The sequence below is a fragment of the Oncorhynchus tshawytscha genome, unplaced genomic scaffold (genome assembly GCF_018296145.1).
Source record: "Oncorhynchus tshawytscha isolate Ot180627B unplaced genomic scaffold, Otsh_v2.0 Un_contig_5612_pilon_pilon, whole genome shotgun sequence".
Classification (NCBI taxonomy): domain Eukaryota; kingdom Metazoa; phylum Chordata; class Actinopteri; order Salmoniformes; family Salmonidae; genus Oncorhynchus; species Oncorhynchus tshawytscha.
The window spans coordinates 31,660-58,852 of record NW_024609375.1 but is presented as its reverse complement, the minus strand read 5'-3'; the positions used below and the strand labels follow the sequence as shown (position 1 = coordinate 58,852).

The window sequence follows — 27,193 nt, the reverse complement described above, 5'->3', positions numbered from 1 at the left end:
GTGAATAACTACACATGGCCACTAGATGGCAGCATTTAGCTTGCTTTCACAACAAGGCAAAAGTGGTTGTTTAAAATGATTCGTTCTCCCACAAGTCAACTCCTGAATAAAACACAAAACAGTCCAGCTTACTTTAAACAATTACTTTATTTCTTGTACTTCATTAACTGTGAACAATCTGAAGTGGGTTACTTCCAAGGCAGCAGATAAATGTGACAGCTTTCTTCCAAGGATACGAGTCATTCCTTCAGTACCGGTCCTTAACTGAGACTGCGTCTTGCACCCTATTCCCTATTTAGTGCACCACTTTTGACCAGAGCCCATAGGACTATAGTCAAAAGTGTGCTATATAGTAGTGCACTATAAAAGGGGAATAGGGTGCTATTTCAGAGGCAGGATGAGAGACATTTATATCCACACTGACAGATACAGAGCCAGGACGTTATTTCTGAGCAGACGGTTCAGTTGGCTGTTTTTCATCCCAGAGACGACTACGGGGCACCGCCATGTTTACGTTCCCAAAGCATAGTACGCGTCCCAGATGGCACCCTACTCCCTATATAGTGCACAACTTTTGACCGGAGCCCATAAGATCAGTGCGAGTCCATGTTTTTGTGTATATTTCAAGGCATTGTAGCCCATAGACCTCTGGTCAAAAGTAGTGCACTATATAGGGAATAGTGTGCCATCGGGGACACAGACGGTGTTGCCTACCAAGCCCACCCAGGCTCAGCTGACTCCTACATGATACACTGAGATCCTTCATGTTGTACAACAGAAGCAACCAGTGGTGAAGAATCCTAATCCCAGAGTATTTCATATCACAATGTAAAAAATATTGCTATTTAAAAAAAACGGCGACTCAGCACAAAACCTTGTCCTATTTTAAGTCCCATCCCGCATCCCCATATCCTCAAAAAAAGGAGACAAGGACATGATTCTAACAAGTGTTAACTTACATGCATTATGAAAACGGAGCAAGGAGCAAGATGGCTGAGCTCTGTGGATGGCATTTCAATTTAACAAAGACGTTAAACTGGATTTCCTTGAAACATTGAGATAAAAACACACAGACAGCATAAAATCTGTTATTTTTCATGATTATTTCATTCATGTCATCATGGCTAGCAGGGGCTTTCAGTTAACATGGTGTATGGTGATGCAGACCTGTTGTGACAGCTAGTGGTGTGTTTCATTGACAGTGCTTTGGGTTGGGGCAGTGCTACCTAGCAGCAGGGAGGAAAGAGGAACGATCAGGCCTGGGACCAAGCTGACAGTGTTGCTGCTGGTTGAGGGGTTGGTCTGGTGGTCAATGGCGTTGTGTGTGTGTGTCACAGTATGTCACAATCAGTGCAAAATAGTTTGTCAGTGTGTGTGTGTGTGTGTGTGTGTGTACACTTGATGGAAATAGGGCTTGTTTGTTTTTCCTCTCTATGAGTTCAATTGGCCGGCAGTTGGGGACGAACGTGTTCTTTCAAAGACATCAGAGAGGAGATGGTCTCTAACAGCCCTGAGAGTGAGAAGCAGAAGAATCCCAACAGAACAGTGGCAACTAACTGTCCCCATGGAAACAGACAACAGGTCAAGTCCTAAATGCATCTTAGCGGGGTGGAGGTCGGTCCAATATTAAAGTTCATGTAGTTGTTCCATATGGGTCAGAACAGGCGGGCTGCGGGGTCACACTACATCATCACATCACACAGCACTTGTTCTTGTGTTTGTGAGGGTCTTTGAAGCGTAGTCGCTGTCTGGAGCGGTATTTCTCCAGGTAGGTCAGCTGCTTGCTGTTGATCGCTCCCCTGCGCTTCCTGAGGAGACAGAGAGAGACAGGTCTACTGTTACTCCCTACAGGAACCTCTGTTGTGTCCCAATTGGCACCCTGTTCACTACTTCTGAACAGTGTCCACTCTGGTTAAAAGCAGTGTAACATTTGGGGACTAGGGGCCCCTTATATGTGAAGCTAAACAGCTTGACACTGTAGCCACACACACACACACACACACACACACACACACACACACACACACACACACACACACACACACACACACACACACACACACACACACACACACACACACACACACACACACACACACACACACACACACCTTTGCTGTATATAAGGGCCCTCATGTAAAGAGACAATTATAATTCATTTAGGGGATGATTTTCCCAGCTCCACATGAAGCCTATTTATTCCTGGACTAAAAAGCACCTTCAATTCATGATGTCCCATAATCCCCCTCAGTACAGAGCGGTTCAATCCCTTTCTCCCTCCTCATGATGTCCCATAATCCCCCTCAGTACAGAGCGGTTCAATCCCTTCCTCCCTCCTCATGATGTCCCATAATCCCCCTCAGTACAGAGCGGTTCAATCCCTTCCTCCCTCCTCATGATGTCCCATAATCCTCCTCAGGGATTGAACCGCTCTGTACTTTCTCCCTCCTCATGATGTCCCATAATCCCACTCAGTACAGAGCGGTTCAATCCCTTTCTCCCTCCTCATGATGTCCCATAATCCCCCTCAGTACAGAGCGGTTCAATCCCTTTCTCCCTCCTCATGATGTCCCCATCTAAATATACAGCTGTCAGATGAAACAGGAACAACACTAAAAGGTTGAGTGGACTTCCACTCTCAAAAACATCAAGAGACGGAAGGTGAGATGTTCCTACTGCCTGATAAACTGAACTGAATCTGGAGGTGGTGTACATACTGCCTGATAAACTGAACTGAATCTAGAGGTGAGGTGTACATACTGTCTGATGAACTGAATCTGGTGTACATACTGCCCGATGAACTGAATCTGGTGTACATACTGCCTGATGAACTGAACTGAATCTGGAGTACATACTGCCTGAAACTGAATCTGGAGGTGGTGTACATACTGCCTGATGAACTGAACTGAATCTGGAGGTGAGGTGTACATACTGCCTGATGAACTGAACTGAATCTGGAGGTGAGGTGTACATACTGCCTGATGAACTGAACTGAATTTGGGAGGTGTGGTGTACATACTGCCTGATGAACTGAACTGAATCTGGAGGTGGTGTACATACTGCCTGATGAACTGAACTGAATCTGGAGGTGAGGTGTACATACTGCCTGATGAACTGAACTGAATCTAGAGGTGTGGTGTACATACTGCCTGATGAACTGAACTGAATCTAGAGGTGTGGTGTACATACTGCCTGATGAACTGAATCTGGAGGTGGTGTACATACTGCCTGATGAACTGAACTGAATCTAGAGGTGTGGTGTACATATTGCCTGATGAACTGAACTGAATCTGGAGGTGAGGTGTACATACTGCCTGATGAACTGAACTGAATCTGGAGGTGGTGTACATACTGCCTGATGAACTGAACTGAAGCTAGAGGTGTGGTGTACATACTGCCTGATGAACTGAACTGCCTCCTCATACTTCATCCCGCCCTCGATCAGAGCCAGAGCCACCAGCACAGGAGCCCTGGAGGGAGAAACACAAAGAAACAGCCTTTACATGCTGATGTTAATACTGGGACTTAAAGACACAGTCAGACTGCTGTTAATACTGGGACTTAAAGACACAGTCAGACTGCTACTAATACTGGGACTTAAAGACACAGTCAGACTGCTGTTAATACTGGGACTTAAAGACACAGTCAGACTGCTGTTAATACTGGGACTTAAAGACACAGTCAGACTGCTGTTAATACTGGGACTTAAAGACACAGTCAGACTGCTGTTAATACTGGGACTTAAAGACACAGTCAGACTGCTACTAATACTGGGACTTAAAGACACAGTCAGACTGCTGTTAATACTGGGACTTAAAGACACAGTCAGACTGCTGTTAATACTGGGACTTAAAGACACAGTCAGACTGCTGTTAATACTGGGACTTAAAGACACAGTCAGACTGCTGTTAATACTGGGACTTAAAGACACAGTCAGACTGCTACTAATACTGGGACTTAAAGACACAGTCAGACTGCTGTTAATACTGGGACTTAAAGACACAGTCAGACTGCTGTTAATACTGGGACTTAAAGACACAGTCAGACTGCTACTAATACTGGGACTTAAAGACACAGTCAGACTGCTGTTAATACTGGGACTTAAAGACACCGTCAGACTGCTGTTAATACTGGGACTTAAAGACACAGTCAGACTGCTGTTAATACTGGGACTTAAAGACACAGTCAGACTGCTGTTAATACTGAGACTTAAAGACACAGTCAGACTGCTGTTAATACTGGGACTAATACTGGGACTTAAAGACACAGTCAGACTGCTACTAATACTGGGACTTAAAGACACAGTCAGACTGCTGTTAATACTGGGACTTAAAGACACAGTCAGACTGCTACTAATACTGGGACTTAAAGACACAGTCAGACTGCTGTTAATACTGGGACTTAAAGACACAGTCAGACTGCTGTTAATACTGGGACTTAAAGACACAGTCAGACTGCTACTAATACTGGGACTTAAAGACACAGTCAGACTGCTACTAATACTGGGACTTAAAGACACAGTCAGACTGCTGTTAATACTGGGACTTAACGACACAGTCAGACTGCTGTTCATACTGGGACTTAAAGACACAGTCAGACTGCTGTTAATACTGGGACTTAAAGACACAGTCAGACTGCTGTTAATACTGGGACTTAAAGACACAGTCAGAGTGCTGTTAATACTGGGACTTAAAGACACAGTCAGACTGCTGTTAATACTGGGACTTAAAGACACAGTCAGACTGCTACTAATACTGGGACTAATAAAGACACAGTCAGACTGCTACTAATACTGGGATTAATACTGGGACTTAAAGACACAGTCAGACTGCTACTAATACTGGGACTTAAAGACACAGTTAGACTGCTGCTAATACTGGGACTTAAAGACACAGTCAGACTGCTACTAATACTGGGACTTAAAGACACAGTCAGACTGCTGTTAATACTGGGACTTAAAGACACAGTCAGACTGCTGTTAATACTGGGACTTAAAGACACAGTCAGACTGCTGTTAATACTGGGACTTAAAGACACAGTCAGACTGCTACTAATACTGGGACTTAAAGACACAGTCAGACTGCTACTAATACTGGGACTTAAAGACACAGTCAGACTGCTACTAATACTGGGACTTAAAGACACAGTCAGACTGCTGTTAATACTGGGACTTAAAGACACAGTCAGACTGCTGTTAATACTGGGACTTAAAGACACAGTCAGACTGCTGTTAATACTGGGACTTAAAGACACAGTCAGACTGCTGTTAATACTGGGACTTAAAGACACAGTCAGACTGCTGTTAATACTGGGACTTAAAGACACAGTCAGACTGCTGTTAATACTGGGACTTAAAGACACAGTCAGAACCTTATGGGCCCTGGTCAAAAGTAGTGCACTTAATAGGGAATATAGCGCCATTTGGGACGTTAGAAACAGCATTCACATATTAAGACGGGGAATTAAAGACATCCATTAGTATCCTTCCTGTTATGCCCCCAGCAACGTCTCTCTCTCTCCATGTTGTCACAACACAGCCAGTTCCCAGGGAATGGAGTTCATTCTGGTTTGGACAAAGGAAAGCCCTGCTGCGCGTTGAGAGCTGGAACTAGTTGTGCTGTATTTGGCCACTAATATTTACAGGTAACAAATCATTAGGAAAAGCTGTAGCCCACTTTCCCCTTTTCTAGCCTTATATGGGTTGTTGCTGTGGTTACGGTAAGTCAGTGTGGAAATAGAGAGCTGAAGAGCATAACACCACTAACACAAACACGGGACTTCTAGGAATCAGTGAAACAGATGAGGTGCCTGCCTGCATGGACATGAGACATTCAAACATATTCATCTAACTCCACCCTGTCAAGCCATTTCAGCCCCCAGACCACTTAGATGTTGCAGAGGTTACCAGCTGAAAGCCAAAGACTCCCCAGCTGATTAACAGGACAACAAACAGTTCAGAGTAAAGTAAACATTGGCGCCCTGTCAAAAACCACAGACGAGTCCCAGAGGAGGTCTCCAGTACGTCAGAGATAGACGGTGCTTCACCAACCCAGGGAGGGGAGGCTGGGGAGCTCCTTCAGCTTACCCAGAGAGGGGGCTGGGGAGCTCCTTCAGCTAACACAGGAGGGGAGAGAAGAGCCTGGGGAGGTCAGGGGGCTGGGGGGCTCCTTCAGCTAACACAGAGAGGGGAGGGAGGGAAGAGTCTGGGGAGGTCAGGGGGCTGGGTGGCTCCTTCAGCTAACACAGGAGGGGGGAGGGAAGAGCCTGGGGAGGTCAGGGGGCTGGGTGGCTCCTTCAGCTAACACAGGAGGGGAGGGAAGAGCCTGGGGAGGTCAGGGGCTGGGTGGCTCCTTCAGCTAACACAGGAGGGGAGGGAAGAGCCTGGGGAGGTCAGGGGCTGGGTGGCTCCTTCAGCTAACACAGGAGGGGAGGGAAGAGCCTGGGGAGGTCAGGGGTCTGGGGAGCTCCTTCAGCTAACACAGGAGGGGGAGGGAAGAGCCTGGGGAGGTCAGGGGGCTGGGGAGCTCCTTCAGCTAACACAGAGAGGGGAGGGAGGGAAGAGTCTGGGGAGGTCAGGGGGCTGGGTGACTCCTTCAGCTAACACAGGAGGGGAGGGAAGAGCCTGGGGAGGTCAGGGGGCTGGGGAGCTCCTTCAGCTAACACAGGAGGGGAGGGAAGAGCCTGGGGAGGTCAGGGGGCTGGGTGGCTCCTTCAGCTAACACAGAGAGGGGAGGGAGGGAAGAGTCTGGGGAGGTCAGGGGGCTGGGTGACTCCTTCAGCTAACACAGGAGGGGAGGGAAGAGCCTGGGGAGGTCAGGGGGCTGGGTGGCTCCTTCAGTTAACACAGAGAGGGGAGGGAGGGAAGAGTCTGGGGAGGTCAGGGGGCTGGGGAGCTCCTTCAGCTAACACAGGATGGGAGGGAGGGAAGAGCCTGGGGAAGTCAGGGGATTGGGGGCTCCTTCAGCTTACCCAGGAGGGAGGGGAACAGGGGCTCCTTCAGCTTACCCAGGAGGGGAGGGGAACAGGGGCTCCTTCAGCTTCCTACCAATGAGCTCAACCATTATTAGTACCAAAGGCCTGGTTTAACCTGGCTCCATATTGCCCACAGGGCTCTGGTCAAAAGTAGTGCACTATGTATAGAATAGGGTACCATTTGAGACATTTTCTCCTCTACCAGCTAGCTAATATACTCCATCAGTACAGATGTGACTCGTTGTCTCTCCTCTGCCATAGAGGACACCTGAAGGAACACCAGACAGGACAGGGCTAAAATGAGTCTGGTAACCAGATCAGTTTGTGCTTCTATTTAGTCAACTCCTCTGTTATGTTGGTTGGCATGCCAACCTTAAGAACTAATGTACGGCATGGCCAACCGTACGAACTAATGTACTGCATGGCCAACCATAAGAACTAGTGTACTGCATGGCCAACCATAAGAACTAATGTACGGCATGGCCAACCATAAGAACTAATGTACTGCATGGCCAACCATAAGAACTAGTGTACTGCATGGCCAACCATAAGAACTAGTGTACTGCATGGCCAACCGTAGAACTAATGTACTGCATGGCCAACCGTAAGAACTAATGTACTGCATGGCCAACCGTAAGAACTAATGTACTGCATGGCCAACCGTAAGAACTAATGTACTGCATGGCCAACCGTAAGAACTAATGTACTGCATGGCCAACCGTAAGAACTAATGTACTGCATGGCCAACCGTACGAACTAATGTACTGCATGGCCAACCGTAAGAACTAATGTACTGCATGGCCAACCGTACGAACTAATGTACTGCATGGCCAACCGTACGAACTAATGTACTGCATGGCCAACCATAAGAACTAATGTACTGCATGGCCAACCATAAGAACTAATGTACTGCATGGCCAACCATAAGAACTAATGTACTGCATGGCCAACCGTAAGAACTAATGTACTGCATGGCCAACCGTAAGAACTAATGTACTGCATGGCCAACCGTAAGAACTAATGTACTGCATGGCCAACCATAAGAACTAATGTACTGCATGGCCAACCATAAGAACTAATGTACTGCATGGCCAACCATAAGAACTAATGTACTGCATGGCCAACCATAAGAACTAATGTACTGCATGGCCAACCATAAGAACTAATGTACTGCATGGCCAACCATAAGAACTAATGTACTGCATGGCCAACCATAAGAACTAATGTACTGCATGGCCAACCGTACGAACTAATGTACTGCATGGCCAACCGTACGAACTAATGTACTGCATGGCCAACCGTACGAACTAATGTACTGCATGGCCAACCGTACGAACTAATGTACTGCATGGCCAACCGTACAAACTAATGTACTGCATGGCCAACCATAAGAACTAATGTACTGCATGGCCAACCATAAGAACTAATGTACGGCATGGCCAACCATAAGAACTAGTGTACTGCATGGCCAACCGTACAAACTAATGTACTGCATGGCCAACCATAAGAACTAATGTACGGCATGGCCAACCATAAGAACTAATGTACTGCATGGCCAACCATAAGAACTAATGTACTGCATGGCCAACCATAAGAACTAATGTACTGCATGGCCAACCATAAGAACTAATGTACTGCATGGCCAACCGTAAGAACTAATGTACTGCATGGCCAACCGTAAGAACTAATGTACTGCATGGCCAACCGTAAGAACTAATGTACTGCATGGCCAACCGTAAGAACTAATGTACTGCATGGCCAAACATAAGAACTAATGTACTGCATGGCCAACCATAAGAACTAATGTACTGCATGGCCAACCATAAGAACTAATGTACTGCATGGCCAACCATAAGAACTAATGTACTGCATGGCCAACCATAAGAACTAATGTACTGCATGGCCAACCGTAAGAACTAATGTACTGCATGGCCAACCGTACGAACTAATGTACTGCATGGCCAACCGTACGAACTAATGTACTGCATGGCCAACCGTACGAACTAATGTACTGCATGGCCAACCGTACAAACTAATGTACTGCATGGCCAACCGTACGAACTAATGTACTGCATGGCCAACCATAAGAACTAATGTACTGCATGGCCAACCATAAGAACTAATGTACGGCATGGCCAACCATAAGAACTAGTGTACTGCATGGCCAACCGTACAAACTAATGTACTGCATGGCCAACCATAAGAACTAATGTACGGCATGGCCAACCATAAGAACTAGTGTACTGCATGGCCAACCGTACGAACTAATGTACTGCATGGCCAACCGTACGAACTAATGTACTGCATGGCCAACCATAAGAACTAATGTACGGCATGGCCAACCATAAGAACTAGTGTACTGCATGGCCAACCGTACAAACTAATGTACTGCATGGCCAACCATAAGAACTAATGTACGGCATGGCCAACCATAAGAACTAGTGTACTGCATGGCCAACCGTACGAACTAATGTACTGCATGGCCAACCATAAGAACTAATGTACTGCATGGCCAACCGTATAAACGAATGTACTGCATGGCCAACCGTACGAACTAATGTACTGCATGGCCAACCATAAGAACTAATGTACTGCATGGCCAACCATAAGAACTAATGTACGGCATGGCCAACCATAAGAACTAGTGTACGGCATGGCCAACCATAAGAACTAGTGTACGGCATGGCCAACCATAAGAACTAGTGTACGGCATGGCCAACCGTAAGAACTAGTGTACTGCATGGCCAACCGTAAGAACTAATGTACTGCATGGCCAACCGTACGAACTAATGTACTGCATGGCCAACCGTAAGAACTAATGTACTGCATGGCCAACCATAGGAACTAATGTACTGCATGGCCAACCATAAGAACTAATGTACTGCATGGCCAACCATAAGAACTAATGTACTGCATGGCCAACCATAAGAACTAATGTACGGCATGGCCAACCATAAGAACTAATGTACGGCATGCCAACGGGAGTCCAGAGGCTCAACTACAGAACATACATTACAAGTCTGGGCATGGCCAACCAGAATACAGCTAACTGACATTTCACAAGACAACTGGCTACATCCCAAATGGCACCCTATTCCCTATATAGTGCACTACTTTTGACCAGAGTTCTGGTGAGCTAACTAGTAGAGATCCAATCTGAGAGGAAACACTTAGACACACAATAGAAAAAAATGCTGCTTCAACGTTTTTCAGAACTCAACCTCTGTGCTTTGAATAATAAACAGTGGATTAGTTGTGAAGGAGTGGCCCTTGGCTAACAGTTGGCTTGGTTCTGTCTGCATGCAGAGAGAGGGCCCTTGGCTAACAGTTGGCTTGGTTCTGTCTGCATGCAGAGAGAGGGCCCTTGGCTAACAGTTGGCTTGGTTCTGTCTGCATGCAGAGAGAGGGCCCTTGGCTAACAGTTGGCTTGGTTCTGTCTGCATGCAGAGAGAGGGCCCTTGGCTAACAGTTGGCTTGGTTCTGTCTGCATGCAGAGAGAGGGCCCTGGTCAGGCTGGTCAGGAGGAGAAGGGGAGAGACTGGTGGCTGCTGGGACAGTGGCCGTCACAGTGGGTGGATGACACTGCAGCCTTGTGATCTTGGTTCAACTGTCTCACCCAATGAGAACCCTAAGACAGAAGAGTATTAAATGATCCGTACCGTCCCAGCCCGGCAACACAGTGCACCGCCACGCAGCAGCCAGGGTCCTCACGGAACTTAGTCTTCAGCAGGTTCAGCCAATCATCCACGATCTTAGTGGGAGGAGGGGCACCGTCATCAAAGGCCCAGTCCTGGAAAACATACAAATACATTCACATTAGAAAACAATGTAATTGTCAACACAATGTGGGAATTGGTCTTCAGCATCACACATCATAAACAGTACAGTTCTGTCTCTCTGACAGAAACAGCTGATTAGCATTGGCACTCTGAGGGAGCCCATTGTTACGAGACAAAGCAGCTCTACACTGCACCCCTATCTACTTCAAACTGAGGAACCAGACAAAGCAGAATCCCCTACTGAGGGTGAATGTTTTTAAAAGAGTTTGTGAAGCGCTGCATGTCTGAAACAACTGGTTCCAAGCCGCTACACACTGTGAAATGAGACATCTGTACCCACGTAACAGGGAGGAACACAGAGTGTACCAACCTCAGTCATCTAAGCATGACTCGCAATATGAACCAACTGTCCCCACAGACACACACTGTGAAATGAGACATCTGTACCCACGTAACAGGGAGGAACACAGAGTGTACCAACCTCAGTCATCTAAGCATGACTCACAACATGAACCAACTGTCCCCACAGACACACACTGTGAAATGAGACATCTGTACCCACGTAACAGGGAGGAACACAGAGTGTACCAACCTCAGTCATCTAAGCATGACTCACAACATGAACCAACTGTCCCCACAGACACACACTGTGAAATGAGACATCTGTACCCACGTAACAGGGAGGAACACAGAGTGTACCAACCTCAGTCATCTAAGCATGACTCACAACATAACCAACTGTCCCCACAGACACACACTGTGAAATGAGACATCTGTACCCACGTAACAGGGAGGAACACAGAGTGTACCAACCTCAGTCATCTAAGCATGACTCACAACATGAACCAACTGTCCCCACAGACACACACTGTGAAATGAGACATCTGTACCCACGTAACAGGGAGGAACACAGAGTGTACCAACCTCAGTCATCTAAGCATGACTCGCAATATGAACCAACTGTCCCCACAGACAACACACTGAAATGAGACATCTGTACCCACGTAACAGGGAGGAACACAGAGTGTACCAACATGGTCCCCACAGACACACACTGTGTCCTTCCTACACTATTCACTGTTCCTGCCATCTCAACAAGCACCTCCCATCCAAACAGTGGGAACATTCAGTCAGCGAATGGTGGTTTCTGAGGGCCTAGATTCGTCTCAAATGGTACCCTAATTCCCTATATAGTGCACTACAATAGGGCTTTGGTCAAAAGTAGTGCACAATGTAGGCAATAGGGTGCCATTTGGGACACAAAACATGTTCCATCAGCACCCACAGCATCAGGAAAGCCTTCTGTCAACACAGACAACACTATAAGGAGTTTGTTTGTAGTTGGTACAGAACCACAACAGAGAACAGATGTGTGGTCACCTCTTCTTCACTGAGTGAACTGTGGGGAACTGTTTGACTTCAACATTTAATTGGTTTGGCTAGTGTACATTAATCAGTCAGTTGGATACAATGTATTTTTCTGGCCATGTTGGGCTACCATCCCCTATAATGACAAACACTCTTTCATTGAAGGATTAGACAATGATGGTAGATGAACCAAGACATCCATCACCTGGTCAGATACAGACCTAATGCACCATACAGCATCAAGGATGCTCAAACCAGCTGTTTGACTCCTCCATTTGACAGATGAAGGCTTAAAGCAGAAACCATGGGTGTCTAGGAGGGATCAGTCACTAGAGACCCATCAGACACTGTATCACATCCGGCCGTGATTGGGAGTCCCATAGGGCGGCGGGCGCACAATCGGCCCAGCGTTGTCCGGGTTTGGCCGGGGTAGGCCGTCATTGTAAATAAGAATTTGTTCTTAACTGGCTTGCCTAGTTAAATAAAAGGTTACATATAAAAAAAACAAACAAACACACACACACACACACACACACACACACACACACACACACACACACACACACACACACACACACACACACACACACACACACACACACAGAGAGAGAGAGAGAGAGAGAGAGAGAGAGAGAGAGAGAGTCATCTCTTATCTTCTAGTGGAGTGGGACTTCCAACAACACAATACCTGCTCCCAGGGACAAACATCTTGTGTGTGTGACGACAATGCGTTACCAAGACAACAACTCCCTTCAAAAGCCCTTGGAGGCTCAGCTGAGCCAGTGGATCACAGGCCTGGCTGGGAAAGATGTTATGAAGACATCACTATTTCACACTGCCATGAATAGAAGGGTGCAACTGGGACTTTCTCTCTCAAAAAAACAAAACAAGAAATTGATCTGAAGGACTGATACTACAGGATCGAACAAGAGGATATCTTGTCAGCGCTTCCTACTGCGGTTTTCTTCTGATCATCTCCAGTGAGGGAACAACAGGTGTGGTGGCTGTGAACCAACTCTATCCTGGGGTTAAGGGTCGTTCCACATGGACACTGCAGGGTGCGTCCCAAACGGGTCATAGGACCCAGAGCCCAGGGGTCGGGACCATACCAGGGGTCGGGACCATACCAGGGGTCGCGATACTCATTAGTATCGTGACAAGGAAACAAAACATCAAGCGGCTGTAACTTTTTGGGGAAAACAGCCATAATGTTGGAAACATCATTATGTCGTCATCCAGAGTCACATGGCTTTTCAAACTACAGCCACAACATCCAGCAGGTTAAAGGATCAACGAGTTTGGTCTGCTTCGGGTTTACATTTTTGCCATGGGAAAAAAATGGTACAAAGTAATGCAACATATAGGATATTAGGGCACCATTTTAGACACACAGCAGGACCCATTCTACCAGTAACACACAGGCAAAACACACAACAGGATCCATTCTACCAGTAACCCACCACAGGATCCATTCTACCAGTAACCCACCACAGGATCCATTCTACCAGTAACCCACCACAGGACCCATTCTACCAGTAACCCACCACAGGACCCATTCTACCAGTAACCCACCACAGGATCCATCCTACCAGTAACCCACCACAGGACCCATTCTACCAGTAACCCACCACAGGACCCATTCTACCAGTAACCCACCACAGGACCCATTCTACCAGTAACCCACCACAGGACCCATTCTACCAGTAACCCACCACAGGACCCATTCTACCAGTAACACACAGGCAAAACCCACAACAGGATCCATTCTACCAATAACACACAGGCAAAACCCACAACAGGATCCATTCTACCAGTAACCCACCACAGGATCTATTCTACCAGTAACCCACCACAGGATCCATTCTACCAGTAACACACAGGCAAAACCCACAACAGGACCCAATCTACCAGTAACACACAGGCAAAACCCACAACCGGATCCATTCTACCAGTAACACACAGGCAAAACCCACCACAGGATCCATTCTACTCTCTGTTCAATGTTCCAGGTAGGACACTAAATCCTGTACATGGCAAGGCCTGACCCTAACCTCACATGAAATGCCTTGAATTGCTCTGCATCCTGTTGTGGATATCTAAAGAAGTTGTGGGCGTCAAGATATGGAAAAGTCACCACAACACCGAAGATACAGAAATGTCCATTTACATGTCTGTTTTGACGCCACAGAACTCCATAATGGGTGAACCTGTTGTGACAACCTTGAGAGTAAATCTCTCCCTAATAGAATCTTCGACTGTAGAGAGGATGTGGTTAAAAATAACATTTACATCTACTAAGAGGTGAACAGAGCCACCTGGTATGTCAACAGTAAGCTATTCATGTCGTGAAGCTCATTCCAAGTCCAACCAACGCAGCCCAGAGCTTGAGACAAGAGCTTGGAGGAGGAGGAGGCAGAGTTCTAATTGTGGCCAGAAGAACATCTTGGGCCGTTTCTCGGAACCCCAGAACGGACCTTGTCACCATGGTATCCTTCTTCCTCTGCAACTTGACTCTCATACGACAACAAGCGAGACGTTTGGCAGAGTGTAGGTCTCAAATCTGGCACCTTATTCCCTTTATAGTGCAGTGCACTACTTATGATTAGGGACCATACAGCTCTGCTCAAAAGTAGTGCACTATATAGACACAATAGGGTGCCATTTTGGGCCACTTCCTGAATGAGTCCACAGTCCCTTTATATCAACCAGCTGAACGTTATCACATGCTACAGAGGATGGTCTATGTTAAGTCAGTCACAAGGTGGATGGACGCACCTCTGGTACTTACCACTGTTATTACTGGTTATATATGGCCTCCAAATATACCCCCACCATTACTGATACACTGGTAAGACTAAAGTAACCTGCAAAAGCAGAGATTGAGGGAGTAACATTTCTCCATATAATGCCAATAAATAACCTCTTTGAGCAATGAAAGCATCACGAGCCATGTCAGACAGAACAGCACATTACACAGTGTTCTGAATGAGACAGACAACATGGTTTTCATCTGGAGTTCAGGGAGATGTGGAGGGGAACAGGGAACTGGGTTTCACCTGCCAGCCAGTCTCTCTCAGCTGGTGGCTAATATTCTGCTCTCTGCTGTGTTCCTATTGAAGAGGAGGCACTGAGCCAGTCAGTCAGCAAGTGTACAAGGGTACGTCCCAAATGGCACCCTATTCCCTACATAGTGCACTACCTTTGACCAGAGCCGGACTCAGTCAGCCAGGATACAAGGCTCTCTCTCACACAGGGAAGAGAAGAGAGAGGACTCAGTCAGCCAGGATACAAGGCTCTCTCTCTCACAGGGAAGAGAAGAGAGAGGACTCAGTCAGCCAGGATACAAGGCTCTCTCTCACACAGGGAAGAGAAGAGAGAGGACTCAGTCAGCCAGGATACAAGGCTCTCTCTCACACAGGGAAGAGAAGAGAGGCTCTCTCTCAGGACTCTGGGAAGAGAAGAGAGAGGACTGTGACCGTGTCACTCTGATAACACAACAGACAGAGGGTGGTTAAGGGCCTTATGTAACCCGGGCCTCTGGCTATCTCTACATCCCTACATTCTTCTCATCTGATGCTACCCCTCCTCTGAGAGGGTACTCGCTCTCTGCTCCCAACAAAGTTATTAACTCAGAGGGAGAGAATGGAGAGAGAAAGGAGAGAGAGTGAAGAAAAAGAAAGACCAGGTGAGAGGAGAGGATGTTGGGAGACAAGAGAGGAGTAAAACCATGAGGTAAACCCTGACGCTGAGCCAGATGTGTGTGTGTGTGTGTGTGTGTGTGTGTGTGGACAGTGTGTGTGTGTGCAGCAGGGTGAGATCATGTAACATCCTCCACATGGGGAGAGGAAACAGGGTCAGTAGTACTGGAGAAAATGTTTCAGAGCTAGACTAGTCCAATGGACCAGTTCATGCAGTAGACTAGCAGGACCAGTAGCAGTAGACTAGTCTCAATGGACCAGTTCAGGTGACTAGATGGACAGTTCAGAAGCAGTAACATCCAATGGACCAGTTCATGGCAGTCTCAATGGACCAGTTCAGATAGCAAACAGGGTCAGTAAGAACATACTGGACCAGTTCAAAATGTTTTGGAACAGAGCAGTAGACTAGTCTCAATGGACCAGTTCAGATAGCAGTAGACTAGTCTCAATGGACCAGTTCAGATAGCAGTAGACTAGTCTCAATGGACCAGTTCAGATACCAGTAGACTAGTCTCAATGGACCAGTTCAGATAGCAGTAGACTAGTCTCAATGGACCAGTTCAGATAGCAGTAGACTAGTCTCAATGGACCAGTTCAGATAGCAGTAGACTAGTCTCAATGGACCAGTTCAGATAGCAGTAGACTAGTCTCAATGGACCAGTTCAGATAGCAGTAGACTAGTCTCAATGGACCAGTTCAGATAGCAGTAGACTAGTCTCAATGGACCAGTTCAGATAGCAGTAGACTAGTCTCAATGGACCAGTTCAGATACCAGTAGACTAGTCTCAATGGACCAGTTCAGATACCAGTAGACTAGTCTCAATGGACCAGTTCAGATACCAGTAGACTAGTCTCAATGGACCAGTTCAGATAGCAGTAGACTAGTCTCAATGGGCCAGTTCAGATAGCAGTAGACTAGTCACAATGGGCCAGTTCAGACAGTAGCAGGCCACGTTTCACCTCATTTTGTACCTACTGAACACCACCAGGGTCGTATTCATTAGTGCACAGCGTACCAGAACTTTTGGCACCGTAGCAAAACGTCTTGCAACAGAAAAATGAAAAAAAGCTTTTCTCATTGGACAAATTCAGGTAGGTCCCCCTTCCTTTCAGCCTGTTTTGCTTCCATTTGGTTCCGAGTGAATAGGACCCTAGTGACAGAGTGTAGAGAAGAGGGATCCGATGTGTGTGTGTGTGTATCTTTGCGCACCATGACTGTGATGCCATCCTTCTCCAGAGGTGTCTTGTCGTAGGTGACCTCACACACCCGCACCACTGTTGTTGCACCATACTGCTTCAGGTCCTGGAATAGGGAGAGGTAACTTCATTAAAACCATTCATGAGTCGGAGGTGTGACAATGACAGTTGTAATACCAGTTAGATTGATTTGGTAACCGCCCTGTCACATGACACAGCTAGTTACAGTGGTAATACCAATCAGACCGAGTAGGATTAAGTTTTCCCTAGATGCTGATCTACCATCAGTTCTGGGTTTTCCCTGAGAGGCTCACACTCTGTTCTTAGAACCAAGTTTTCAGGGTTAGCCAATCACAGATTGTCACCCAATTTAAATATTAATTGTCATCAAATTCCATTCATTGTGACATTTCCATTTTCACCTAACATGAATATTCATGAAGCTTAGCCCTGGGCTAAGAACGTGCAGTGTGAACCCGGAGGAGTAATCTGATTGTAGATCAGTTACCTAGGTACCACTTCTAACTCAGCAGGATTAGACGACCGAGAGCCAGAACAGTCTGGAAGATTCCTCTCTGTCTCACCTCGATGAAGGTGATAAGAGTGGTGTTAGTGGTGTTGTGTGGAAGGTTCTTCTCTGTCTCACCTCGATGAAGGTGATAAGAGTGGTGGCGTTCACCTCGATGAAGGTGGGGTTGTTCTTCTCTGTGTGATGAGGAACCTCATGTTCTTGTAGGAGACCTCATGTTCTTGAGGGGAGCCGGACGGTTCATTCTGGACACACTGAGGATCCCACTCTCAGGAGAAGACGCCACGACGTCGACCCAGACCCAGGGGCCCGCACCCACCCTGACAGGGGAGCACCCAGCCCACCAGCTACACTACACTGTCCTGACACAGCAGGCAGGAAGCCAGGCAGGAAGCCAAGAAGGCAGGTCACCCCTGCTAGTCTCTCTGAGGCTGAGGAACAAACCCCAGCAACAACACCCCACCTCAGAAGGACTTTACAAGGTCCTCTCAAGTCTCTCCTGTCCAGGGTGTCTTGGGGTGCTGGGAATAGAGTGGGGTTGGACAGGGTGAAGAGTAAGGTGCCGGGGGGGGGGGTGAAGAGGTAGCTGTCCGTTAGCTTACGCTGCCCTTGGCCACCGACACTCACTACCCCATCTGGTGAGTTAGTGGGCCTGCCGTCCGTCGCTCAGTCTACAGTCAGAGTGGGGGTGGCTGGGTCTGGGTTGAGAGGGCGACCTGGCTGTGGACATTCAGGGGTGGGAGGTGCAGCAGGGCAGCAGGGCCATCCTCCCCCCGGGGGGCCTGGGCTCAAGCGCTGAGATGTTGGGCGTGGCAGTAGTCACCGCTCCCCTGCAAGAACTCCATCAACGACTGGCCGGCCTGAGTGCAGCGCTGCAGAGACAGAGGAGAGAGTCAGTGGGACTAACAGTCAAACCACACACTCACACAGAGACAGAGGAGAGAGTCAGTGGGACTAACAGTCAAACCACACACACACACACAGAGGAGAGAGTCAGTGGGACTAACAGTCAAACCACACACACACACACACAGTTAGTTGGGGAGAGAAAGTCTACCTATTCTCCATTATCCCCAGTCAGTCAGTTCAAGACATCATTTCCTGTTTTGATCAAGCTGGGCTGAAGAGCGTTTGGTAAACTTTTATTCTATCAAACTACACACACAGGGTAAGGAGAGGACACAGACAGATAGAAGATGATACAGTCAGTCAGACACACACAGGGTAAGGAGAGGACACAGACAGATAAAAGACAGGCCTAGACAGGGCCTAAAACTAACTTGTTTGTATAGCAGCCACTGTGGCAGGTAGATACAAAATAAATCTACCAGCCAATCAGATTTTTTACCAGCCAAAATTTTTACAAATGTGCTGCCATAATTACACAAAGAAACAAACAAACTGCCATGCTTAGTAATGTTTCTAAAACAAGAAATGTATTACTAGTAAGAAGTTATTGGTTATATTTCTCAATGTAATTTACTATTCTGTGACCTGAGTATTTTTAACATAAATATCAGACAAAAAATGTTTCGCTGCCCTTTTAAGGTTACCTTGGTAACAGGGCCACTCAAGTCATCACATGTGCCTGTGTCACTAGTAGAGAGCCAACGAGGTCTCTTTTTGCTAGCAGTGGGAGGAAACTCAAACATTGAAAAAGTAACCTAGCTTGTGAACAAAACAATGTAAATTAACAAGAAATCACTGTAGGATACTTGAGTAAATTAGACCAACTTTTATGCCTGAGCCCATTGCTTCTAAAAACAATATTTCAGCACTCACAGCCCCCCAGACAGGCAGTGTTGCTGCCTGATATCTGAATCCTAATGTTATAGCTTTCTTTGTGCATTAACAGATACGAAACAAAATGGCATTAATACTTTGAAAACAGCTACTGCAGCTTTTATTTAGCTATAAATCACAACTCACTTGGGCCAATGCTTGGCTATTTTTATGAAATACCCCACTGTAGAGCCTGGAGTACTGCCACGCACTAACATAGCTGGTGAATTATACATTCTTACCTGCCAACGGCAAAATCTACCCACGTTCAGCAGGTGGCGGGTGTTAATTTTAGGCCCTGGGCCTAGGTGAGGATAACTGATACCCTAGAACTGCCAATTCCACAAATACCACACACAGCCCCACACACAGCCCCATACGCTAACCACACACAGCCCCCCCATACGCTAACCACACACAGCCCCATACGCTAACCACACACAGCCCCATACTCTAACCACACACAGCCCCATACTCTAACCACACACAGCCCCATACTCTAACCACACACAGCCCCATACCTAACCACACACAGCCCCATACTCTAACCACACACAGCCCCATGCGCTAACCACACACAGCCCCATACTCTAACCACACACAGCCCCATACTCTAACCACACACAGCCCCATACTCTAACCACACACAGCCCCATACGCTAACCACACACAGCCCCATGCGCTAACCACACACAGCCCCATACGTTAAACATACTGCATACTTCGAGATGGTAGGACACAAATGGAAAACACTGTGCAGTAGGGACACTTCTCCAGCTATTCCTACTATTTTAGAGCTGTAGGGACACTTCTCCAGCTATTTCTGCTACTTCAGCGCTGTAGGGACACTTCTCCAGCTATTTCTGCTACTTCAGCGCTGTAGGGACACTTCTCCAGCTATTTCTGCTACTTCAGCGCTGTAGGGACACTTCTCCAGCTATTTCTGCTACTTCAGCGCTGTAGGGACACTTCTCCAGCTATTTCTGCTACTTCAGCGCTGTAGGGACACTTCTCCAGCTATTTCTGCTACTTCAGCGCTGTAGGGACACTTCTCCAGCTATTTCTGCTACTTCAGCGCTGTAGGGACACTTCTCCAGCTATTTCTGCTACTTCAGCGCTGTAGGGACACTTCTCCAGCTATTTCTGCTACTTCAGCGCTGTAGGGACACTTCTCCAGCTATTTCAGCGCTGTAGGGACACTTCTCCAGCTATTTCTGCTACTTCAGCGCTGTAGGGACACTTCTCCAGCTATTTCTGCTACTTCAGCGCTGTAGGGACAGTTCTCCAGTTATTTCTACTACTTCAGCGCTGTAGGGTAAATTCTCCAGTTATTTCCCTATTTTAGCGCTGTAGGGACACTTCTCCAGTTATTTCTCCAGTTAAATGTACCACATGAGGTTCACAATCTTGATGATACTAGTAGTGTTGTTTTACCTGTAAAATGAGACATACTGTAACCTGGTAGTGTTGTCTGCCTCGTAATGTTATGAGGTTGTAGCCTACCGTTTAAATGTAATAAGGATGAGGTTGTAGCCGATGAGGTTGTAGCCTACCGTTTAAATGTAATAAGGATGAGGTTGCAGCCTACCGTTTAAAATGTAATAAGGATGAGGTTGCAGCCTACCGTTTAAATGTAATAAGGATGAGGTTGTAGCCTACCGTTTAAATGTAATAAGGATGAGGTTGCAGCCTACCGTTTAAATGTAATAAGGATGAGGTTGTAGCCTACCGTTTAAATGTAATAAGGATGAGGTTGTATGTAAATGTAAGGATGAGGTTGTAGCCTACCGTTTAAATGTAATAAGGATGAGGTTGCAGCTACCGTTTAAATGTAATAAGGATGAGGTTGTAGCCTACCGTTTAAATGTAATAAGGATGAGGTTGCAGCCTACCGTTTAAAATGTAGTAAGGATGAGGTTGCAGCCTACCGTTTAAATGTAATAAGGATGAGGTTGTAGCCTACCGTTTAAATGTAATAAGGATGAGGTTGTAGCCTACCGTTTAAATGTAATAAGGATGAGGTTGCTGCCTACCGTTTAAATGTAATAAGGATGAGGTTGCAGCCTACCGTTTAAATGTAATAAGGATGAGGTTGTAGCCTACCGTTTAAATGTAATAAGGATGAGGTTGCAGCCTACCGTTTAAATGTAATAAGGATGAGGTTGCAGCCTACCGTTTAAATGTAATAAGGATGAGGTTGCAGCCTACCGTTTAAATGTAATAAGGATGAGGTTGCAGCCTACCGTTTAAATGTAATAAGGATGAGGTTGCAGCCTACCGTTTAAATGTTGAAATGTAATAAGGATGAGGTTGTAGCCTACCGTTTAAATGTAATAAGGATGAGGTTGGGGCCTGTAATAAGGATGAGGTTGTATGTAATAAGGATGAGGTTGCAGCCTACCGTTTAAATGTAATAAGGATGAGGTTGCAGCCTACCGTTTAAATGTAATAAGGATGAGGTTGCAGCCTACCGTTTAAATGTAATAAGGATGAGGTTGTAGCCTACCGTTTAAATGTAATAAGGATGAGGTTGCTGCCTAATTGAGGTAACGCGGACACACTGACTGTAATTCGATACAATCTATGGGTGCTTCGGCTTTACAGTTATTACTACACTATCTCCGTTCCAAAATAACTTCCCTCACTACCTCCTAACTGAACACATAGTAGCTAACTGTGAAGTAGAAAATACAACTGTTGAAGTCAACTGTATGTGAAAGTAAAAGTCCAGAGAACTAGCACTCAGAGAAGCCACCGTATTGTACTGCTCACCTGGGACAACTTCTTTGACAAGAAAACATCCTCAAATAGACAAGAAGAGAAACAACAAGCAGTCTTCTTTAGATTCCTCCCTCACAGCTAAAGGCCAAGAAGCATTTAATTCCTCTGTCACCACCAGTTTGATCAAGCTCATCAAACCCCAGGTCCTCCAAGGAGTCTCTCCAACCTGTTACTCTGCAGAGCTTCCCCTTCACACACTGAGCGTCCATCCACACTGCACACACCCGTGAGAAAGCTTATAGTAATCTAGGCAAATACATCTTCACCACGCCTCTCATCCTGTGGTCCCTCCCACAGGCTCTCTCTCATCCTGTGGTCCCTCCCACTCTCTCTCTGCCATCTCTGTTCTGAACCAGTTGAGGCTGCCCAGGTTTGTCATATGACACTGACAGCACTCAACTGTTAATGTCACAAACAAATGCATGTAATGCTCTAGGAGGCACAGAGAGTTGACCCATAAATATAGTGAAGTTGGTTAGGGTTATGGGTTGTTCTGACTCCTGGGGGTGACTGTTAAATATAGTGAAGTTGGATAGGGTTATGGGTTGTTCTGACTCCTGGGGGTGACTGTTAAATATAGTGAAGTTGGTTAGGGTTATGGGTTGTTCTGACTCCTGGGGGTGACCGTTAAATATAGTGAAGTTGGATAGGGTTATGGGTTGTTCTGACTCCTGGGGGTGACTGTTAAATATAGTGAAGTTGGTTAGGGTTATGGGTTGTTCTGACTCCTGGGGGTGACTGTTAAATATAGTGAAGTTGGATAGGGTTATGGGTTGTTCTGACTCCTGGGGGTGACTGTTAAATATAGTGAAGTTGGTTAGGGTTAACAGTCACCCCCATGAGTCAGAACAACCCATAACCTATGACCCTAACCAACTTCACTATATTTAACAGTCACCCCCAGGAGTCAGAACCCATAAACCTAACCAACTTCACTCTGTTCACGCCCCTTTCCCTTAACTGCTAGTATACAGAAACATGTACCACCATGGGACATCTCTCTTCAGCTGTCAATCAAACCCATAGTGGCGCTAGCTAGCTGACAGAAACCTGTGGCGGCTGAACAAAGGGGCTTGACGGGCTATTTCTGTGTAGCTGCCAGCACGCCAGCCAAGGACTTTAATGGAGCCCACAGATCAGCCATTCCTATAAGAGCATTAACTGTGGCTCTAGTCCCAAATGGAACCCTACTCCCTATCGGGCCTGGTCAAAAGTTGCGCACTATATAAGGGAATGGGGTGCCATTCGGGACTCAGACAGTGTGACTGTGGGTCAGGTGGGGAATGAAAGGACTACAGCTACTGACTGGCTCATAAATAACATCACACATGAGTCAGACTTCTATCTGCAGCAATGAAGCAGTGTTTTTGATGGGCTGTTTCATTGTCATTGCTGCCAAGTGTGTGAGCGGAGCTGAGCGGTCGGAAATCCCACTCGTTCACGGGCGCGCCATGTCCTTTCTAACCGCTCCGCTAGAAAACGCTCCTCGCTCACGGGCGCTCCATGTCCTTTCTAACCGCTCCGCTAGAAAACGCTCCTCGCTCACGGGCGCTCCATGTCCTTTCTAACCGCTCCGCTAGAAAACGCTCCTCGCTCACGGGCGCTCCATGTCCTTTCTAACCGCTCCGCTAGAAAACGCTCCTCGCTCACGGGCGCTCCATGTCCTTTCTAACCGCTCCGCTAGAAAACGCTCCTCGCTCACGGGCGCTCCATGTCCTTTCTAACCGCTCCGCTAGAAAACGCTCCTCGCTCACGGGCGCGCCATGTCCTTTCTAACCGCTCCGCTAGAAAACGCTCCTCGCTCACGGGCGCTCCATGTCCTTTCTAACCGCTCCGCTAGAAAACGCTCCTCGCTCACGGGCGCGCCATGTCCTTTCTAACCGCTCCGCTAGAAAACGCTCCTCGCTCACGGGCGCTCCATGTCCTTTCTAACCGCTCCGCTAGAAAACGCTCCTCGCTCACGGGCGCTCCATGTCCTTTCTAACCGCTCCGCTAGAAAACGCTCCTCGCTCACGGGCGCTCCATGTCCTTTCTAACCGCTCCGCTAGAAAACGCTCCTCGCTCACGGGCGCCCATGTCCTTTCTAACCGCTCCGCTAGAAAACGCTCCTCGCTCACGGGCGCGCCATGTCCTTTCTAACCGCTCCGCTAGAAAACGCCCTCGCTCACGGGCGCTCCATGTCCTTTCTAACCGCTCCGCTAGAAAACGCTCCTCGCTCACGGGCGCTCCATGTCCTTTCTAACCGCTCCGCTAGAAAACGCTCCTCGCTCACGGGCGCTCCATGTCCTTTCTAACCGCTCCGCTAGAAAACGCTCCTCGCTCACGGGCGCTCCATGTCCTTTCTAACCGCTCCGCTAGAAAACGCTCCTCGCTCACGGGTGCTCCATGTCCTTTCTAACCGCTCCGCTAGAAAACGCTCCTCGCTCACGGGCGCGCCATGTCCTCTAACCGCTCCGCTAGAAAACGCACTCCTCGCTCACGGGCGCGCCATGTCCTTTCTAACCGCTCCGCTAGAAAACGCTCCTCGCTCACGGGCGCTCCATGTCCTCTCTAACCGCTCCGCTAGAAAACACTCCTCGCTCACGGGCGCTCCATGTCCTTTCTAACCGCTCCGCTAGAAAACGCTCCGCTCACGGGCGCGCCATGTCCTTTCTAACCGTTCCGCTAGAAAACACTCCTCGCTCACGGGCGCTCCATGTCCTTTCTAACCGCTCCGCTAGAAAACGCTCCTCGCTCACGGGCGCTCCATGTCCTTTCTAACCGTTCCGCTAGAAAACGCTCCTCGCTCACGGGCGCGCAATGTCCTTTCTAACCGCTCCGCTAGAAAACGCTCCTCGCTCACGGGCGCTCCATGTCCTTTCTAACCGCTCCGCTAGAAAACGCTCCTCGCTCACGGGCGCTCCATGTCCTTTCTAACCGCTCCGCTAGAAAACGCTCCTCGCTCACATTCTATTCATTAATATATATTATTTTAACCAACACCCATCTATTTGTGACTACACGGACCGACCATTTGCTTTTGAAGTATTGAAACCAAAACATATAATTTGAATGAAAATAATTGAAACATGTAAAAGGTGACTAAGAAGCGCTCTTCATTTGAAAACAGGCCACGTGTCGTATTAAAACGGCATATAAACACTGTAAATAGGTCAGTAGCCAGACAGGTAGCCTAAGACGGAACAACAATGTATTATTTAAGCTATATTATTAGACTATTATCACAAGGCTATAGCCTACAAATAAATCCATTGTGGAGCATTAGTGAGTGTGACACACTAGGCTGGTAGAGAGGCAGGGACAAAGAGCGCTCAGCATTTAAACATTTAGTTGTGTTAAATCATTGTCGTCTAGAAATTGCACATATAGGCTGTGACTTAGAATTAAATACAAATTACACAAAGAATGCCTCATAAGGCTCAATCTACAGTGCCTTTGAATACATTTTTTGAAACTGTAGTAAGTACCCAATCATGCATTTATTTAAGGCGATTTTTCAGATTCCACAAGGACTCATTAGTTGTGGACACTACATCACTCCCTCCACTGCTCTCGGTCCTCCTCATCTTTGTAAGTCACCTTGTTTTAGCAACTGTGTGTTTCATCATTTTCTTTATGAAAATATTTAGTGAACTCCATGACAGTAGCTAAAGCAAGGGGCTATAGCAGCACACAAGTGGGCTGGTGAAGTGAGCGTTACTGGAGCGATATTGGAGCTGGTGAAAGTCCGACGCTCCAGCTGTTGGGAAAGTTGCTCTGTGCTCCAGTTAAATTGGGCATGCTCCGCCTCTCGCTCCAGTTATATTGGGCATGCTCCGCCTCTCGCTCCAGCTCCACTCACATACTCTGCTCCACCTCTTATGATTTTTAACAGACTTTAGGTGTGTTATTTGTCACGAATAGTCCAGACTGTTGGAGTACTAACAATAGTCTTTGGCTCAGGCTAGCTAGCTACATCACCAGCATACCATGCTCCAGTCCAGGATCAGGCTAGCTAGCTACAGCACCAGTATACCATGCTCCAGTCCAGGATCAGGCTAGTTATTTGCTACATCAGCAGCATACCATGTCCAGTCCAGGATCAGGCTAGCTAGCTACATCACCAGTATACCATGCTCCAGTCCAGGATCAGGCTAGCTAGCTACATCACCAGTATACCATGCTCCAGTCCAGGATCAGGCTAGCTAGCTACATCACCAGTACACCATGCTCCAGTCCAGGATCAGGCTAGCTAGCTACATCACCAGTATACCATGCTCCAGTCCAGGATCAGGCTAGCTAGCTACATCACCAGTATACCATGCTCCAGTCCAGGATCAGGCTAGCTAGCTACATCACCAGTATACCATGCTCCAGTCCAGGATCAGGCTAGCTAGCTACATCACCAGTATACCATGCTCCAGTCCAGGATCAGGCTAGCTAGCTACATCACCAGTATACCATGCTCCAGTCCAGGATCAGGCTAGCTAGCTACATCACCAGTATACCATGCTCCAGTCCAGGATCAGGCTAGCTAGCTACATCACCAGTATACCATGCTCCAGTCCAGGATCAGGCTAGCTAGCTACATCACCAGTATACCATGCTCCAGTCCAGGATCAGGCTAGCTAGCTACATCACCAGTATACCATGCTCCAGTCCAGGATCACTGTTCCAATAACAGCCTTACTGTAGCCTAGCCAAACACCACTCCTTTATCTAATGTTGTTATGTGTCTATTCCGGTCTCACCTGTACACAGTAGCCTATTATATCTATCAGGGCTGTTGTTGTTCTAAATAGGAGGGAGATTTACAGGGCCTCCTGTGGAGTAAAACCATTTCAGCCTATCAAGAGGTAGGAAGCCCTGCTGAGTAGCTGAAACTGGGCCAAAGGTTGCTTACCACATAGCACCCTATCTACTATGACGGGCCCTGGACAAAAGTAGTGCACTATAAAGGGAATAGGGTGTCATTTGGGATGTAGTCCAAGTCTGAGCCTTGCCAGAGGACCAGATATTATGTATATGATTACTCATATGGAGTCACACACACACAGACTCACCAGCACACACACACACACATCTCACACACACACACATCTCACACA

At 47.3% G+C, this 27,193-nt stretch overlaps 1 protein-coding gene across 1 annotated transcript; it reads right to left on the bottom strand.

Annotated features, from left to right (window-relative positions):
- Nucleotides 1-128: 128 nt before the first annotated feature.
- LOC121844677 (protein tyrosine phosphatase type IVA 3-like) lies at nucleotides 129-17,760 on the bottom strand. The gene is made up of 6 exons (XM_042315049.1): nucleotides 17,756-17,760; nucleotides 17,599-17,719; nucleotides 17,028-17,120; nucleotides 10,632-10,762; nucleotides 3,396-3,470; nucleotides 129-1,808 (listed from the first exon to the last, which is right to left on the bottom strand). The coding sequence occupies exons 1-6, from the start codon at nucleotides 17,758-17,760 to the stop codon at nucleotides 1,691-1,693; spliced, it is 543 nt and encodes a 180-aa protein (XP_042170983.1). The 3' UTR covers nucleotides 129-1,690.
- Between the last annotated feature and the right edge of the window lie 9,433 nt (nucleotides 17,761-27,193).

Excerpts from the sequence above, each read along its gene's own strand:
- LOC121844677 (XM_042315049.1), bottom strand. Across the intron at positions 17,121-17,598 it reads CTCTTATCACCTTCATCGAG|GACCTGAAGCAGTATGGTGC; the intron begins GTGAGACAGAGA and ends TCCCTATTCCAG. Across the intron at positions 3,471-10,631 it reads TGTGTTGCCGGGCTGGGACG|GGCTCCTGTGCTGGTGGCTC; the intron begins GTACGGATCATT and ends TTCTCCCTCCAG.